Source organism: Macrosteles quadrilineatus, unplaced genomic scaffold, assembly GCF_028750875.1.
Source record: "Macrosteles quadrilineatus isolate MER2022 unplaced genomic scaffold, UCM_ALF_1.0 Scaffold_2__2_contigs__length_208266976, whole genome shotgun sequence".
NCBI classification, from domain to species: Eukaryota; Metazoa; Arthropoda; class Insecta; order Hemiptera; family Cicadellidae; genus Macrosteles; species Macrosteles quadrilineatus.
The window spans coordinates 133,721,275-133,741,002 of record NW_026542595.1 but is presented as its reverse complement, the minus strand read 5'-3'; the positions used below and the strand labels follow the sequence as shown (position 1 = coordinate 133,741,002).

The 19,728-nt window shown below is 33.9% G+C and overlaps 2 protein-coding genes across 2 annotated transcripts; both read right to left on the bottom strand.

Annotated features, from left to right (window-relative positions):
- Positions 1-6,832: 6,832 nt before the first annotated feature.
- LOC128987416 (cuticle protein 16.5-like) lies at positions 6,833-11,107 on the bottom strand. The gene is made up of 3 exons (XM_054408248.1): positions 11,036-11,107; positions 7,896-7,974; positions 6,833-7,230 (listed from the first exon to the last, which is right to left on the bottom strand). The coding sequence occupies exons 1-3, from the start codon at positions 11,045-11,047 to the stop codon at positions 6,941-6,943; spliced, it is 381 nt and encodes a 126-aa protein (XP_054264223.1). The 5' UTR covers positions 11,048-11,107; the 3' UTR covers positions 6,833-6,940.
- A 4,726-nt stretch (positions 11,108-15,833) lies between these two features.
- On the bottom strand, positions 15,834-18,520 carry LOC128984917 (uncharacterized). Its single transcript, XM_054404286.1, has 3 exons — positions 18,490-18,520; positions 17,781-17,871; positions 15,834-16,438 (listed from the first exon to the last, which is right to left on the bottom strand). The coding sequence occupies exons 1-3, from the start codon at positions 18,496-18,498 to the stop codon at positions 15,834-15,836; spliced, it is 705 nt and encodes a 234-aa protein (XP_054260261.1). The 5' UTR covers positions 18,499-18,520.
- Positions 18,521-19,728: the final 1,208 nt, after the last annotated feature.

Below are 19,728 nucleotides of genomic sequence, written 5' to 3'. Positions count from 1 at the left end.
TTAAATTCACATAGAGATGAAAACTGTAGTCTTTAGTCCGATTTGTACGATTTCAGATTTATACCTTCCCATAATTAGTTAGGCTATTATGACTGTGCTAAATGTCATGCGGATCGCGCCAGCCGTTCAGGAATAGTATGTGGAAAACAAAAGCAGGAGTGTATACAAAAGCTTTGTTAACTCCGCTCAACAATCATGAATAATGTAAGCTATATCAGAGACTAACCAACACAAGTAGACTTCTCAACACATCGCAAATTTTGAAGCTCTTTTTTCGTGTGTAGTTCATGTCCGCCGGTGACACTGATAGCTAATAGTGTCGACGAAATTTTGTTTTTATTATTTTAGGGTGAATTTAATGATTTGCTCTTTACTGTTTCGTTATATCATGGTTATATAACTTGGGGACGAGTTATTGAGGTTTCAAATGACTGAAATAACAAGAAACAAATTGTAAACAAAAAACGACCTCTACAGTGCACTGGACAGAACTAACAATAAAATTGTCTCCAGCTGATCCATATAAGGATGATAAATCTACGGCAGTATGTTTTATCTATGGCTATATCATTATAGACATAGACAAAAGAATTCTTTTTGTCTATGTTTTAATCATTTTACCGGGCACCTGCAGACACGCTGATACTAAAGCAGCGTTGGTGTATGTATTTTAACGTCAACAAAATTGCAGGATCCGTGTAAACCATTGACAAACATACTTGTTTGTATAAATCGGGTAATTTTGATTACAGAGCTTGACTAATGATAAATTTCAGTAAATACGAAGGCAATGAATTCATTAAGAACACACTTTGTTGTTTTATTCAATCTAGTTCACTCTAACATATATATATTTTTATATGTTAATTTAAACAGCTTAGTTTTACAAAACACTGGGTGAATAGATTTTGCTACCTTAATGTTACATTTTGTGAAACACTGTTTTTTTTCATAAGATATGCTAAAGTGTAAACTTGTACAATAATTTTCCATTTCAGTTACGCATAATTAACAATTATTATGTTAAATATAACTGAGCATAGCATTTAAAAACACCATATTATTAGTGCCTCAGTTAAACTAAGTTCTATTAGCAAATTTCCATAAAGGGAATAACATATTACCATAACATACTACAGACAAAACATTGTAGGTCTCATGGTTAGACCCTGACCCAGGACCAATGTACTTTTAGCGAATTTCCCATATAGGGAATAAGCTATTACCGTAGTACTCATGGTAAGACCTGGACCCAGGACCGATTTACTTTTTTGTTTTGAGGCCCCTAGAGGCCAAAAATACCATCCGTTCAAATTCATATGTATAATAATATATTTGTGTCCGTTAGCACGATAACTCAAGCAAAAATTATCCGATTTTGATGAAACTTGGTATAAACGTGTAAACCTACGTTTATTCAAACAAGTTCCCGAACCAGCATGATCAGACTATGGGAACGGGGGTTTATGGGGGGGTTTTTTGGAGTAAATATAGGTTTTTCCTATTTTTGACCCTAAAACCACAAAATTTTACAATTTCTTTCCAAACCATTTTGTAGAGCTTAAAAAAAAAACAAATAACTTAGTATATGGAAGCGTTATTGTGCGCCTAATGGTTACGGAGAAAATTCAAAAAAATCGTAAATTTAAAATTCCCATGTTATTCTTATGGAGAGTCAACTGCTGTAGTTTGCTTGTTTATGAACATATTTTGATCGAATTTGGAAAATACATTAATTTATTACTAAACTATTAACATTTTACAAAAAAAACCACTTTTTTACCCTCCCTGTTGCAGCAAACCTAAGTACTTGTTAAACTAATCCTATATTCTAATATGAGCAATGTTTCCTTTCTTTCCTTGTATGCTTGCTTGCACAAAGATCTCTTTATTCTTTATTCTTTATTTATTCTTTCAACGGTAACACCATTTTTAATCTCAAAAATCTCAAAAATGGCTCCTACGATTATCTTCAAATGCTGTAAATAGTTTATTCCTGGCCTAAAAACAAGTTTACTGCAGTTAGAACTGCCAACAAAAATCTAATTATGTAGAAAAATAAAACCAAAAGTCACATTTTTTTTTACATTAGTCTTGTTGGTTGCTAAGTAACCATCTTGACTGAATTAAATAACAAGGAAAAAGTAAACAAAAGACTTGTAAGTTGTAACACATGTGTTCATAAAGGCATCTACCCACAGTATACTAGAAATTACAAAATACAGTACAAAAGCAAAAACACCACTTGTTACTATTGAGCAATGATTATACTGAAGCTTACTCGATACATTGTAAAAGGATAAGTTAGCAGTGCGGAGTGTGGGATCTGATATGACGATTAGATTAAGGTAGATTTCCCATCCTTATGGAACAGCTGAAGCCAATTTTATTGTTAGTTTTGTCCGGTTTTAGCGAATTTCCCTATAGGGAAGTAGCTATTACCGTAGGTCTCATGGTAAGACTTAGGCCCGGGACCGATTTACTTTTTCATTTTGATGTCCCCAGAGGCCAAAAACACCATTTGTTCAAATTTTTATATATGTATATATATATATATATATAGATATATATATATATAGATATATGTGTCCGTGAACACGATAACTTGAGTAATTTTTATCCGATTTTGATGAAATTTGGTTTGAAGGTGTAAGGCGGGATAAACTTGAATGAGTTCGCGATCCAGCATGATCGGACCATGGGAACAGGATTTTATGGGGGGTTTTATGGGGTAAAAATGGGTTTTTCTCACTTTTGACCCTCAAAACAAAAAATTTTCCAATTTTTCTCTAAACCTTCTTAAAGAGCTTAAGAAAACAAACAATTCAGTATATCAAAGTGTTTTTGTACGGTTATTGGTTACGGAGAAAACTAAAAAAAAAATTTAAATTTAAAATTCCCATGTTATTCTTATGGAGAATATTGTAAAATGTTGTAGTTTGCTTGTTTATGGATATCTTTTGATCAAACTTGGCAAATATATTCATTTTATACTAAGCAATAATTATTTTACTTAAAACACACACTTTATTAGTTTCCTTGTAGCAGCAAACCTAGATACTCGTTAAACCTAATGTTATTTAAATAGATCAATTGAAAATCAATTCAGCCAAATGGAAATTCGCTTAGACGGCAGGTTTGCTGCGGCGGGGGTATTCTGTAGATGTCGTGTTTTGTTTACAATTTATTTCTTGTTATTTCAGTAATTTAAAGCCTCGGTTAACCAAATAATACTATTTAATCATAAACGATAACTCGTTCACTATATTACCGTACTATATTACTATCGTTGGCTATATAACCAAACAGTGAGACACAAATAATGAGAAACTAACCCAAAAATAATAGAAACAAATTGTAAACAATCTACATAAAACCAGACAGAACTAACAATAAAAGTGGCTTCAGCTGTTCCACAAGGATCGTAAGGTATCTGCAATCCTAAAATGCTATGGGAAGGTAAGGAAACAGGTCCGCGACGTTGGATGTGGTGAAGGAAGTAGTCAATGCGAGCTATTCTGAGTGCAGGAACTGTTTATGACGATTAGATTAAAGTATCTGTAATTCTAAAATGCTATGGGAAGGTAAGGAAACAGGTCCGTGACGTAGGAAGTGGTAAAGGAAATACTGTAGTAAAGGTGAGTGGTCCGGAGTGTGGGAACTGTTTATGACGATTAGATTTAAGGTATATACAATCCTAAAATGCTATGGGAAGGGAGGGAAACAGAAGAGGTCCGCGACGTAGGAAGTGGCGAAGGAAGTATTAACAGCGAGTAGTTCGGAGTGTGGTAACTGTTTATGACGATTAGATTAAGGTATCTGCAATCCTAAAATGCTATGGGATGGGAGGGAAACAGGTCCGCGACGTAGGAAGTAGTGAAGGAAGTAGTAAAGGTGAGCGGTCCGGAGTGTGGGAACTGTTTATGACGATTAGATTAAGGTATATACAATCCTAAAATGCTATGGGAAGGGAGGGAAACAGGTCCGCGACGTTGGAAGTGGTGAAGGAAGTAGTAAAAGTGAGCAGTCCGGAGTGTGGGAGCTGTTAATGACAATTAGATTAAGGTATCTACAATCTTAAGATGCTATGGGAAGGGAGGAAAACAGGTCCGAGACGTAGGAAGTGGTGAAGGAAATAGTAAAGGCTGGCATCGCAGAGTGGTCCCCAGGTACTACTATTTAAATAGGGAATAATTTTGATATTTTTAAGGGGGCATTTTAGTGTAAATCCAATCAGGCTAATGGAAATTCGCTTTAGTGTGCAGGTTTGCTGCGGCGGGGGTATTTAGTTTTGAGGTCTCCGGAGGCCAAAACACCATCCATTCAAGCATATAAAATATTAAATCTAATTATTTATTATATCTAAACATTACACAGGGAACCATCACTCCTCTCTCTTGACCAGAATACTAAATTTAATATGTTTAATACCATTTTATACATATTACTTTGTACAGTAATAAAATCTATCTCCAAAGCTAACAAGAACCGAACTTTTGATATAACCATAAGCTGCACACCAACCACACACTTTGAATGAAAAGTCTTTGATGTGAAACTTCCCTGAAAAATATTTTTTTTATAATCCCTATCCTAAGGGTAGCAACATCAATTAAAGGACTGTACCTACTTTATTCACATTGAAATTTTGAAGATACATCAGCTGTCAGATTTGTTTTTGTTTTAGTTTGTTTAGTTTTCCTTGAGTTGACCTTTTGATTCTACCATAGAATTCTATATTGCCTCAAGAGAAGTAAGGTATGTTTTTCTTATAATGTGGGATAGTGTTAAAACGTTTGAATTGTGTTTCAAGTGTTTACTTATTAGTTCAGTATTATATTAATTTTGCTGACAAATGTTGTGTAAATATAAGTGAAATAAGAACCATAGAGTTTGACAGAGCCTTTAAGTGTTCCAGCTGGGAAAAAACACATGTGTAGATGATTTTTTTCTTGTGACAATAGACATTGTTAACATTAAAACATCAAGAACAAGCGCTAAACAAGTCTAAATCAGCTCTTTTACACTCTAGGGAGTAAAATTAACTCCCCAAGGAGTAAAATTCAGTTGTTGTAACTTTGATTTTAAAGTGATCACATGTAACAAAATTATCAAATGATTGATTTCATCATCAGTTGTAGCTTATTGTTTCATTCTTGTTCAGTTTTTTCTCGCTGTTCGGTTTGTTGTTGTTCAGCCAGACACATCGGAAGGTATGGGGGTTTAGGGAGTGGGAGAATCTTTCGCGCCGTTCCGGCCAAACCTCGCATGCAGGGTTGGTTCGGCAGATTGGCCACACCTAAATTCCAACTTTCACTGTTAACTGGGTGTTGGTCCACCTACAGAACCAAGTGAGGGGGGCCCTAGACTAAGGTGTAATACGATACGTCCTGAGAGTCTCGTGACAATAGGGGCCTAATATTCAGTGTCTTAACTGAGCCTTCTGGGAACCAGGGGGAACCCAGTCGTATACCCCTCTAATCTTCTGGGGAGGTGGACCTTAGATACCCAGTATTCATGGGAACAACGTATGACCCCAATGGACGAGGAAAGTTTACTGAAATCTGACGATGACGAAAAGCTCACGGAAACCGGAAATTAATGGAAAAAAACAACTTTTCAGGAGCGAGTTGCGAAGACGGAGAATAGCGAATGCTTTAGCCAAAGGCGAAAATGTGCTATCCAGAACTAAGAGGAGGCTGGCCTGGGCTGCCAAGCACCTAAACCCAGCTCCCTGCAAAGCCAGTTCCTACGGGAAGCAGGATGCTGGGAAAAAAGCAGGACGAGGGTGGCACCCTCGTCTTTTAATGAGCTGACTCTAATGAAGCCTCCAGGAAAGAGGGGGCGAGATCACCTGACACATGAGGATTTCTGGGGTGAGAAAAAGAAGACGAGTACGAAAGAGGGAGAGGGCTCGGGTGTTTCACAGAGAGCACCGGCACCCACCTGGATACACTGTCTGTTGAGAAGATGGCCATCATCAGATCAGAACACCTGTCCAGGAAACGTCCACGGAGGCTGAAGCCAACAAAATCAAGGGGGAGCTGCCTAGGTGGGCCATTCGTGGCAAAGACATCAGGATAAGCAGCTGCCATCTTGAAGGAGCCTTGGTGGTTGGCTGTGCTAACGCAGCCACAAAGGATTGGCTGGTCAAACAAGTTCAGGAGCTGAGTCCCTTCGGGGAAATCTTGCTACAGCTTGCCTCAGCCAGAGACCTTAGAAGTTGCTTTTTTAAGGGTTATTTTTACATGAAATTATTTTTATTTTCTAGTTTTTCAATAATATTATAAACCATGCTTATCTTGGTTTAGCCTCGTGAAACTTGAGCTCGGGTTGAAAAGAGTCACTTTAGTATAGTTATAAAATGTACTATTGTGTTGTTATGACAATGTGTGCAGAAGATTTTTTTACAGTTTTAGGCTTTTTGGATTTTAAAGTGAATTAATTCCACATTTTGATAACTCGGTATAGAGAGTAGTTATTTTTGACAACATTGACAGCTGATATCAAAGATAGTTATTGTTTCCCAAGCTCTGATTTAGAGCAAGGGGAACTGATCAGCTTATTTCCTTGACTCTAAATTAGTTCTACATTTGCCCTCTGCGCACTAGTGTCACTTAAACAATTAATTTTTACAATTTTAATAAGTTTTTTTAGCTCGTAACTAGTTTTGCAAGCACAAGGTTTTCTCATAACACTTGATCTGTATAAAGAGGTGTAACATCAAACGTATTCAATTTCAAACTATATGTATTTCTAAAATTTCAGTTTTAATCCAATTATAAGTCATACTGAAGTAACACATAACGTCAAGGGGATTTAAAAAACACCATTTTTAATTTGCAATTAATTTTATTACTCAATTTTCTGGATGGGGTAAAGGAATTGGGGAAGGGAAGGTGAGCCGATTCGTTAAAAATCTTATAAAAATATTTCAGTCTTAAACGTGGACAGTCTTGTAAGCGTTGATGTATGAGGGGGCGGCGTAGGCAACAGGGGCAGCGGCGTAGTGAGGGGCGGCTACAGCGGGGGCGGCGGCATAGGCCTTGTAGGCTGGCTGGGCGTAAGCTACGGGGGCACCGGCAACGTAGGTGGGGTGTGAGGCGTAAGCGACTGGGACACCAGCTCCGTAGGCGGGGTAAGCGGCCGGGTAAGCTGCAGAGTAGGCAGCGGGGTATGCAGCCGGGTAGGCACCTGCATAAGCGCCTGGGTAGGCTACTGCCACGGCAGCTGGAACATCAAGGAATAATTTAGATTAAAATATACCTAAATGACTAGATGAGTAAGGTTGGCAGTTATTAAGAGGATAAATGATTTTGATTTAAAACATGTAACGAATTGGACCATGGACTCAGGTTTACAGGTCATGATCTCAGACGAGAACATGAGATGAAGACCCACCACCTGGAGGGGTCTTGAGGAACAACCCAGAAAGCAGGTGGCTTCCAGGCAGGCCAAAACTCAGATGGAAAGATGGTACAGGACCCTAAGGAGGCTGGGAATAAATGAAATACAGGCCCAGGACAGAAAAGGCTGGAGGCAGTGTGTGAGTGAGGCTAAGTACCATTTGGGGTACCAGTATGGCCACAGTAGTAAGCATGGACTGTACTCTGTACAGCTAAAACAAACTAAAAATAAATTAGCTTAAGTATTTTAACCACCATTTCTTTCTATAATACCCTTTATAGACATGTTTGAGAAATATTAAAATATAGCTAAACTAGTCTAGTTTACCAAACTAGAAAGTTTGTCACCACAATATATATTTTCCACGACTTTAACTTCGAACAAAACCATTATTGGGTTTTGGTGACTAAATTTATCACTCATATAATCTACTCAACTATCAACTTGCTTCATACACTTTTTTTAATTCAGCTGTTCAATTGCTTTACCTCTGGTGTCACGAGCGGCCTCGTTATCACCCTCAGGACGAGCCAGGGCGACAGCGGCGAAGAGTGCCAGGGCAACCAACTGTGGAAAACAACAATAGTAAATTCTTTGTTAAGAGTTCATTTATGGTGATGACGAGTTAATGTTATTTAAGAGATTAATGCAGACATTTTCCATCACAATTGGTAAAGAAACTGAGTTTTCACAACATTTTGGGATCTAGAACCTGAGGCCGCCATCAAGGTTTTGAGAAAGTCCTTAAAACCAACAAGACCACTATAAAAACCCATCCGAAGCTGGAAAATTACGAATAAAACCACAAAGAGGACATACTGTATAATAGTCAGTCACACAAATAAAATGAAACATACAGTAAGCCCTTGAATTTTTGAATAAAACTGCAATAGTAAAAAATAAAATCAGGAAAACACAATTAATGGGCATGATGGCGGCTCCAGCGTAAACCTTGTTTTATTTTCTGGGCTTTTGTTTTTGTTTGATTGTAAACTACTAAGTTCCCTGTGTGGTTTTATTTGTGATTTTCCAACTTTCGGTTTGTGTACTAATATTTGTTATGTTCAAGGTACAATGTACTTTCTCATCTTAAGACGCCAAATTATTGTGAAAACGTTTTTTGAAATTGATATTGAAAATACCAATAATCTCTTGAAATTGCAACATCAATAAGGATAACCTTATAAGGATCAATAAGGATCAAAAGGATTGTAGTATTGAACAATGATAAAACTATAATATTTTTGTGTACTATGTTTTTGAAATTTTCAGAATATAACAATGTATAAAATAATTTTGATTAAATATCGGGTTACATTTTTGTCAGTTGCAGTATAAATTAGGTTTCAAAATTATTTAAGAGAAGATTTAAACTGCAGTCTTGCCATATTTTTTAAAACCAAAAAACTTTAAAGAATAACACCCCTGCCGCAGCAAACCTGCAGAGACTAAGCGAATTTTCATTTACCCGGCTGGATTTTTACTAAAATATTCCCTAAAAATTGTCAAATTTATTTCCTATTTAAATAACATTAATTTTAGTGAGTGTGAATACTTAGGGTAGAAATTCTGCTGCTACAGGGAAGAAATTGAGTTGTGTTTTTTTATTGAAATGTTGATAGCTTAGTATGAAATAAAAAAAATTGCCAAATTTGATCAAAATATATCCATAAACAAGCAAACTACAACAGTTTATTTATTCTCCAGAAAAATAATAAGGTAATTTTAAATTTAAAATTTTTTGAACTATCCCCTTAACCGTTGGGCATACAACAACGCTTCAATATACAAAATTATTTCTTTTTTAAGCTCTACAAAATGGTTTGAAGAGAAATTAAAACATTTTGTGTTTTTAGGGTAAAAAATGGGAAAAACCAATTTTTACCCCATAAAACCCCCCATTAATCCCCATTCCCATAGTCCGATTAAGCTGGTTCGCAAACTCGTTCGAATAAATGTGGGTTTGTACTAAATTTAATCAATTTCATAAAAATTACCAAACAAAGACATAATCATCTATTAAACTAATTAGAATATTTGACAAATTAAAAATAATATGAAAACTCAAATTACAATTAAAATAATTGTTTGATAAATAATATTGTAGTAGAATTATTCATCTAACTTAAATTTTGACGTTATTTAGAACAGATAATCCTTTTAGCGAATTTCCCATATAGGGAATAAGCTATTACCGTAGGTCTCATGGTAAGATCTGGACCCGGGACCGATTTAGTTTTTCGTTTTGAGGTCCCCAGAGGCCAAAAACACCATCTGTTCAAATTCATATATATATATATATTTATATATTTATATATGTGTCCGTTAGCGCGATAACTCGAGCAAAAATGGTCCGATTTTGATGAAATTTGGTATAAACGTGTAAACCTACATTTATTTGAACGAGTTCGCGAACCAGCATGATCGGACTATGGGAACAGGGGTTTATGGGGGGTTTTATGGGGTAAAAATGGGTTTTTCTAATTTTTCACCCTGAAAACATAAAATTTTGCAATTTCTTTCTAAACCATTTTGTAGAGCTCAAAAAAACAAATAATTTAGTATATTGAAGCATTGTTGCATGCCTAACGGTTACGGAAAAATTGCAAAATAATGTAAATTTAAAATTACCATGTTATTCTTATGGAGAATAAATACAGTGTTTGTAGCTTGCTTGTGTATGGACATATATTAATGAAATTTTGAAATTTTGTTTACTTCATACTAAACTATTAATATTTCAATAAAAACCCCCTATTTTCTTCCCTGTAGCAGCAAACCTAAGTACTCATTAATATTAATGATGTTTAAATAGGAAATAAATCTGACAATTTTAAGGGAACAATTTAGTGGAATTCCAGCTGTGTATATGGAAATTCGCTTAGTCTGCAGGTTTGCTGCGGCGGGGGTATTTGATTTTTATGTAGGTAAACATTTTTCAAAAATATATAAAGGTGGTTTTGATAATATCCTCAAGACGAAATCATTGTCATAGTTTTGCCAGTGGTTTTGGCGTGGTTTAAAATCTTCATATTATCCAGAGTTTTATTGGATCAAGCTTTAACAATGCTTTTGAAAATTGTATAATGAGAACCAATTTAATACTTTGATAAATTCAATGCATTATTCTTGGAAGATTTATTGAGAAAGGTATAAAAATAGTTATAAAATATGATTTTTGAAACAACTAACAAAACTACACTGGTTAATTATTAAAAAATATTATTTAGGAGTTAGATTTACATCAATTTGGGATGTTTTCTGTTTTACTTTTGCAAATCATAAAAAAAATACTGATCTAAACACTCTTTAAATGTATATTTTGTAATAACTTTACCAGAATAGTGTTTCTAATACCTACTTCAAGATAAATTAAAGAATATTTTTACATAAAATTTAATCATTTCCCTGCTAAAACGACTTAATCACCACTCCATATCAAAATGAAAGAACGGAAAGTCATATATGAGAACTAAGATACACTTCAAAATGTTACCAGTACATTTAGTAAAAATAAAATTCAACAAGTTGAAAGAATAATTGAAATCATCACAGTACAGGTAATTTCTAACAAAAGTGAGTTTTGAAGTTAAATTTCAAAGTTGAACAAATTCAAGGTGATACTTACGTATTTCATCATGATGAATGAGTGGTGAGTGGTGGGTGGTGAGTTGAGTGAGCGGAGTGGACGTCTGGAACTGACTGTGACCACATGGGGGCCCGGGGCCCTTATATACCCATGAGGGGGCCACCGTCCCCCTGGCCTTGGACCTGGTCACTGGGTAGCAACAATGATCATCACAGGGGTAGACAGTAAAACAAGATTTACAAATTCAAAAAAAATTTTGTTAACATTAAATTCATTGTTTTACATTCTTTGTTAAGTTATTAACTTTATAAAGACGTCTCAATTTTTAAGTATTGATTTCCAGAGTTAAATAAAGGGTATCAAGTATCTGAGGCATACTTCCTCCCATGAGTTAGTCAACAACCATTTTTCATTGGTGGTGGGAGTAACCAATGATATTTTATTGATTATTAATATTTTATGGGGAAAATCACAAAAGTTGTATTAACTTTTGATCAGTAATTTTTACAGCAAGGGGAGTTAAAAAGACAACAACAAACTAGATTTTAATTAAAATTGATTGAACTGTAAAAAAATCAAACCTTTCTGTTATTTTATTGGTTTTTATGAAAAATCACCATTGAAAATCAAAATAAAATAAAAAAAATCCTGGAGATAACGTGGATTATTTGGTAAATAATTTGGTACCCAAGTACCAAATTTCATCAATGTCTAACTACAGTTGGGATTTGCAGCTCTGTACTCATCCACAAACACATGTTACTTCAAAAACAACTTTTTTGGGTTCAGGGGCACCCCCAAAACTGAAACTCGAAAATGTTGACAAAAACAATACTTTGTCCATACCGGTATCAAATGTTTTATTTAGGAAGAGAAATAAAAGGTTGGTAAAATATTAGATATTAAATGCATGCAACACTGAGACATCATCAGGATTTGTATTTTATGGTGTGGATGAAGTATAAAATGAATGACATGACAGTTTTGTTACTGACTAAGAGCAGTTTTTTTATTATCCAAGACAATTTATTAAAAGCCAAATGTTCAGTAGCGCTGGGACCAGTTTCAAATCATCAAAAAACAGCTGCTGACTTTTTCAGGAGAGAGTTTGCTAACAAATAATGACACATAGTAACAGAACCTTAAAAACCACTAAAACTAAAGGCTAAGATTTTTTTATTGCTGCTACAACAGCTAAACCAGTTGGAATATTAACAAGCTACGATAATTCTAAGGAATTGGATGATTTCATGAAGACGTGTGAATTCAACTAGCCTTGTACGGTACAATAGTTTATTTACTACAGTACATAGTTATACTGGTAAAATTAGCGAATTAACTAAATTTGATAATTTTTGCTCTTTTTTGGCTTCCAAGCTGAGCCAATTATGTTTTTATCAGAGACTGGTTTTGGTCTTCATCCTGTCGCAAACTGGTTTTGGTTTCCTTCTTTTTGGGTGCATTTAAATGCCTTTTAAAAGCAATCATTTATCTCTAGTGCAAAAACCGCTCGGTCAGTGCACTTAAACATATTTGAATTTCATAAAAGTATTTACTGTTGCACGCCTAAGTATATCCTCTAAAGATGGTAAAATTACCAAATATAATTCCATATCTCTTACCACTGAGTATGGGGTTCCTCAAGGATCCATTCTTGGACCTTTATTATTTCTTTGCTACATGAACCGTATGCCCTCAGTTATAAATAATAATGGTAGCAGTAGTAAACTTGTATAATATGCAGATGACTCTAACTTAATAAACATCATCAAAAAATTATGATCTTGAATTGGCATGTAAAAAGCAACTAAAAAGTATTCAGTCTTATTTTAGGAGGAATAGTTTATTTTTGCATTCCAACAAAACTAATCTTATGTATTTTTCCACAGTTTAGAACAAAGAAAGACCTAGTTCAGCCATAACAAAATTATTAGGCTTAAACATTGACTGCAACTTAAGTTGGGATTACCTCTTGTTCAAATTTTACAAAAAAAATTTCTTCTGGCTTTTTTATTTTTAAAAGAATGTCACTTCTATGCAACATTTAAACCCTAAAATTTATATTATACTTTGCATGGTGTGGCAACATATGAGAGTACATATGGTTTGGCAACATATGAGAGTAAAAAAAATCTGGACAAAATTTTATACTTCAAAAGAAGGTTACAAGAATTATTCTGAACCTAGATGAAGACGATTCAGTAAAACAATACTTTTCTCAGCTCATTTACCACCATCACTTAAAACAGCTATAGACAAAAACTAATTGTAATGTGGAGAGCGAAAAGGGACCTCTTGTCGGCGATGCAAAATTTTCAGTACGTCCGATATAAGTAATAAGGCCGAAAATATTGAAATTCGGGTTTTTATCGATTGTTATACCTCATTTATCATAGAACAGGACCGGTTAAAATATCGAATTGAAGATAAAAGGTCGAAATAAATCATTTTGTTAGCCTCTGCACGGTCTGAGAAAAGGTACCTACCAAAAAAAAAGAGAAAAGAGAAAAGGAGGAAAAGGTACGGTGAGAAAAGGTTCTTGTAGTTCAATGTTAATTTTGCCATAACGACAAGAGGTCCCATTTCTAATATTCACTTTATAAACAGATTTTAGTCCAAAAAATGAATTGTCCTGCATTCTAGAGGAAATTTAGAGAACTACAACAAAGTTCAGTGTACGGAGAACAAAATATCTCACAAATTTTGTGGTCCCGACAAGAGGTACCTTTTCTTATCTTATGGAGAAATAACATAGGGCCGACAAGAGGTCCCTTTTCTGAAATGCGAATTTACGACAAGCTTCTATAAAACAATTATTTAAATGAAAACTATCGAGAGTTAACACAAAAATTGGTTTTGCCTCCAAAGAGACCTTATAAGCTTTCTTTTGATACCAAAATCTGTTCTTAAATAAAAAAAAACTGTTTTAATGTGTACTTGAAATTTTGAAGTGTTTTTCTCAAAATGACCCTTTTCAATAACAACATTTCTAAGTCCTATAACTTAAAAAAAAAATCGCAGATGCGTGGGACTTGTACCAAGTGATTCAGAATTTAATAAGGAATTCAAATATGTATATAACTCAAAATCAAAAATTCCCGACAAGAGGTCACTATTCGCTTTCCACATCACAATTTCAGAAATAATGTGAAACATTGTTTGGCCAAGAAAAGTAGTTACTCTCTAGAAGATTATTTTAAGAATAAATAAAAAGATTTATGTATTTCAGCACAATTTTGAGCCAATCTATATATCTAATTCTGTAAGCCCAAAATTTTACAATGAAATTGTGAGTGAACGGGAGGCCGTAGAAAGCTGGGAGAGGTCTCATTTTAAAGGTCTGGGCATGAAATTTTGGGGAAAATTAGCCATTTTCCTTAATTATGCACCAAAAGGTTATTACGGAATAAATTAATTCTCATTTAAATAGCATGGGAATCCAAGGTCATGTCTGCTTTGTTTACTTTAAAACATGTGGTTTAACTTTATTTAAAGCATATGGTAATTTGTAATATGTACTGTAATATGTATACTACTGTATTATAAAGCTGAAATAGACTTTTTTACAATTTTAAGGATCTGAATCAGTTAGTTAATGGAGTACGATTGGTTGTGTTAAGTATGTCTGAAAAAAGTTAGAAGGAATTACTGGAGTAGGCAAAGGGAACATATTTTTGATGCCAAAATAAAACTAATATCTACAGATGCTAATATATGCCGTTTAAGTTTACAAGGATTCAATTCCCATTGTGATTAGCTCTCGCTATTCTATATAAAGCGCAAGGCCAAACCTTCACAAAAGTTGGCATTTATTTGGAAAAAAACCAATGTTTACCCAGTGGCCAGCTTTATGTTGCTTTTAGCCGGGTAAAGCGGCCAGATGATGTTAAAATACTACCAAATAAAGACCAAGGAATCTACTTTAATATGGATACTGTTAAACAGAGAGTTTTTGCATTTTACAATTTGGAGGATGACATTATCTCTATGTGTTTTTTCGAAGTGAATTTGTCTATATTCAACAAAATTTATATGTATTTAATTAATAGTCATAAAGATTAATATTGAAAATGTTCTTTAGTTGTATTACGATTAGAAAGTTTAAATTATAAACACACCGCATAAACAGTCCTTTGGAATTTTTATTTTAAACAGAGCAGACATCAAAATGCTTAATGCAGCTATGTAATAACTATCATACATATTAGGCTATAATATATAAAAATGTTAAACAATTATTCAAGTTAGGGTAACCCATGAGACTAATAATTTGTACAAAATAATTACTAGAATATTATAGGGGCCAGTGCCCCTACAAGCCACTAGTTACTCATCAAAATTAGCTGCAGTAGAAATAATAGATACCTTTTGTATAGAAGAAGTTTTTCTATTTCATGACACTATTCTTGTGTATGTACGACATGAATAAAGAGATTTTTATTTGATTTGCTTTGATATATTTTAAAGATTTTTTAGTGAGGATAGCAAGCTTACTTATATGGAAAATAGTCCAAATAACGTAAAACTTTACACTATACTGTATACTATAACTACTACAGTTTCTTCCCCGTAGCTTTACAAATGACGGTTCAAAGGTTATTGCAAATTTGGTGATTTCCCCATAAAATATCATTGTTACTCCCACGGCTTTCCCATGATAAGGGCTGTTGACAAGCCGATGGGAGAAATTAAGGGTCATATTTGTGATATCTTTCATTTATTTATAACCTATTATTTTTTAATTATGGTGATAAAACAGGTAGTTATAAAAAAATATGTAAACTTTGTAAATACATGTTTATTTTCTCTAATGAAACTGTTTATTCATACCAAACACCTATTCTTCCTGGGAAGGGAAGGAGGACCGCTTGGAAAAATCTGAGGATTCTGGAGAGTCCTCAAAAGGTAGATAATACTCCATAGTGGGTAAAGTAAACACAAATGATGGCTGTGAATATAAGTGTGATGGTTGGTTGTAAAAAGGTTGAGGTTGAGTATCTAAATGTGTTGGTTCATACTTTACATTTGAAGGGTGGTCTTTTCCGAAGGGCTGATTTCTAGTAAATGATTGAGTATTGAAAATTGATGGTTGTACATTCTCAAATGATGTCTGACTATCGAAAATTGATTGTTGAGTATTCCCAAATGAAGGTTGACTATTCAAAATTGACGGTTGGTTTTTCACAAATGATGGTTGAACATTCAAAATTGATGGTTGACCAATTGCAATTGGCATTTGATCATTCACGAAGGATGGTTGAGCATTCAATACCGATTGAGCAGTTGGTGGTTGTTTGCGTACGAAGGATAGTTCTGGGGAATTTAGTGACGCTTCTTGAGCGAATGAAGGGATTAGCTGGACGTTTGGTTGAGGAGCTCCGTGGTTGGATGGACGTCCTCGAGAGAAGTAGTAAGTGGAGATAGCCGGACCAGCCTGACGAGCTGAAACATGAATATGCATTGGTAAATAAATAAATTTTCGTCACACTGCCCACACTACCCAGTAAGCTGCTAGTTTCTGCATTCTTTTTTAAAAAAAGCCAGTGACTACAGAGAGGGACCGGTAAAATCAGCTGGAGTACAATAAATTTACCAGTGAGTTTTGCAATAGGCTTAAATACGAAGCAACTTCCCTCACCACTACAAATCTACATTGCAAATATTTTGTTGGGTTGGATCACTTCGATGACCATCATTGTGTAGGAGTAAGTCTACTGTGAACATTTACAAATTAATTTATTACAGAATGTATTATGATGGAGACAATTGTGAAACTTCCCATGAAATAATAGTTAAGTCGAAGGAATTATCTCAGGTATGCTGCCTGATAAATTTGAAAAAGGTATGAGTATTCCATACCAGGAGAGTATTCAATTTTTTCAAGGTGGCGAAATGATTGAAATATTAGTTAATAATGTTGTTATTCTACATGTCTAAATTTAGCCAAAAACCTTTTATGAGTACATTTGCAGGTAGTATGGCAAAATTTGTACAAAACTCTCCCGGGAAGATGTTTTCGGTCTCACATGAAATACCCCGATCAGCAAGACTCGTACGGCAACTATATCTGCAGTATCAAATAGTCAATGCTATCATGCTCATACTGTGAACACCTACTTTTCCCCCTCCTTCTGGCGTGATATAATAATACAATATTTATAATTAAAAAATATATATATATATTTATGATTAAAACATTAAGTGTAATTATTAGCTCCTTTCCTCATAATTTTATCCTCGTTGAATGCATGTGTCATGTGTCTGTCCTTAATAATCCAGACATGTATTTATACCTATACAACAATGGTATTTGTAATGTGTATGGCATTTATGCATTGCTAAACCAGTCATTGAAAAATTGTTCTATTTATTCCTGTGGAAATTTATCAATTACTAATGATCTTAAAATGTTTTAAAAGTGTGTGACTCAATTCAACTAAATTTATTTTCATTCTGCAAACAGACAACTATAACATGGGAATGTCTAGTTCTATTTATATGAAAAAAACTTTACTTGCTTTATAATACATTGTGTAATACCATTGACTATTGGATACAGAAGAAGACAATCTATATGGACCAGCTGTCACCAATTTTCTTGTTTTCTACTAGTAGTTGGATTACAGGACTACGCCACCGTCCCAGTCATAGATCACATAGATAGAAAATATGTGGATTTCTATAATCATTGGTTGCTACTATAATCATTCTCCACGTCAATAGCTTAAATCTAAATTTTACATTAGATAATTAGATTATATTTCAAATTTTAGTTTTTTCTTACCTTCTAAAAGAGGTGGAGGCTGGTACAAGCCATCTTGGAAGGGATACACCACAGCACCAGTTACAGTGGTTAGTAAAAATACTGGGAAAAGCTGAAACATAAAAGTTACAATGTTTTTAAAATAGTTTAATTGATTTACATAGTATATATTATAAAATAGCACTGAAAATTGATACAATTCAGCCAGCGGTAAATCTTTACAAAAGCCAAGGTGTAGGCATACTAAATTTTAATTAAGTATTTAATTTCAATTTGATGGCTAAGTTTTATTAGTGTCTGTGTGTGTTTACGTGAAAATCTAATTCAGCTGTTCTCTGTCACTTAACCTATATTTTCTATTTTTACCTGATTTAAACAAACAAAAGTTTTTTTCTATAAGAATTTCTAGAATATGCTTTTTTTAGTATTTCTAATTATTTAGTATTAGTCTTTTTAATCACCCTCGGTTGCAAATTCTACATTAGTTCTTTGCTACAAAACATGTAGGTATGTATGGAAATTTATTGTATTTTTAAAATTTTTTTATGATTATCATCTACAAAATCATTTCTCAACATTAGTAACCCTTCCAGTATAAAATTTTTCCCTGCTTTAGACTTGATATGTGTGGTGTTAGTTAACATTTCAAATATCATCTTCTTCAAGCTATCACCAAGTTTTAAATTTGACATAAAGATAAAAATTAAATAATGCATTTTTGAAAACTTACATATTCCATGGCGGCTTCTGGCTGCTGCGTAAGAACAATATTGAATATGAAGTAGAAGTTTGAGCTTTTATACAGAACTGGCACTTAGGACCCTGACATTTTGGTCAACAATGGGTTGTCATAAGATGAGGGGTAAAGGTTGGTTTATTGCTGTAAGTCATATTTCCTTCATACAGCTAAATAATCTAATAGGTGTAAAGCATGTGTCTTTGATGCCTGACCTACTAATTTGAAAATTGTTAAGTTTTGATTGGTTATTATTATTGTAATCGTCACCAGTGAGGCTTTTTAGGTTCCATTTTCGCATTCTGTATTTTTGCGGATAGTAAGATTGAAATAGAATCAGCTGAGAATAATCAGTGCTGTAAAATATCTTCATAATTGGTTTTATTAACGAATTTCCCTATAGGGAAGTAGCTATTACCGTAGGTCTCATGGTAAGACCTAGGTCCGAGACCGATTTACTTTTTCATTTTGATGTCCCCAGAGGCCAAAAACACCATTCGTTCAAATTTGTATATATGTATATATATATCTATATATATATGTGTCCATCCGCACGATAACTTGAGTAATTTTTGTCTGATTTTGATAAAATTTGGTTTAAAGGTGTAAGGTAGGATAAACTTGAATGAGTTCCCGAACCAGCATGATCGGACCATGGGAACGAGGTTTTTATGGGGTAAAAATGGGTTTTTCTCATTTTTTACCCTTAAAACACAAAATTTATCAATTTTTCTCCAAACCTTTTTAAAGAGCTTAAAAAACAAATAATTTAGTATATCAACGTGTTTTTGTACGGTATGGTTACGGTGAAAATTCAAAAAATGTTTAATTTAAAGATCCCATGTTATTCTTATGGAGAATAAATATTATAATTATGTTGTAGTTGGCTTGTTTATGGATATATTTTGACCTAACTTGGCGGATTTATTTATTTCATACTAGCTATTTATATTTAAATAAAAAAACACACTTTATTAGTTTCCCTGTAGCAGCTAGCCTAGGTACTCGTTAAACATAAATGTTAATTTAATAGATTAATTGAAAATCAATCCAGGCAAATGGAAATTTGCTAAGTCGGCAGGTTTGCTGCAGCGGGGGTATTTTTTGTTTAGAATAACTATCATATTTATAATGATGAGCAAAACTTTTGCTCCTCCTTAATTTTGAATTTTACACTGATTAGGTTAGTCATTTAAAAATCGTAGACTAAAATTAAATAGCTTCAAGGTCCAT

Bases quoted from the DNA above. Each gene is read 5' to 3' on its own strand.
- LOC128987416 (XM_054408248.1), bottom strand. The intron at 7,231-7,895 runs GTAAAGCAATTG...TTGATGTTCCAG, and splicing joins GGCCGCTCGTGACACCAGAG to CTGCCGTGGCAGTAGCCTAC.
- LOC128984917 (XM_054404286.1), bottom strand. The intron at 16,439-17,780 runs GTAAGAAAAAAC...TTCATGTTTCAG, and splicing joins GCCTCCACCTCTTTTAGAAG to CTCGTCAGGCTGGTCCGGCT.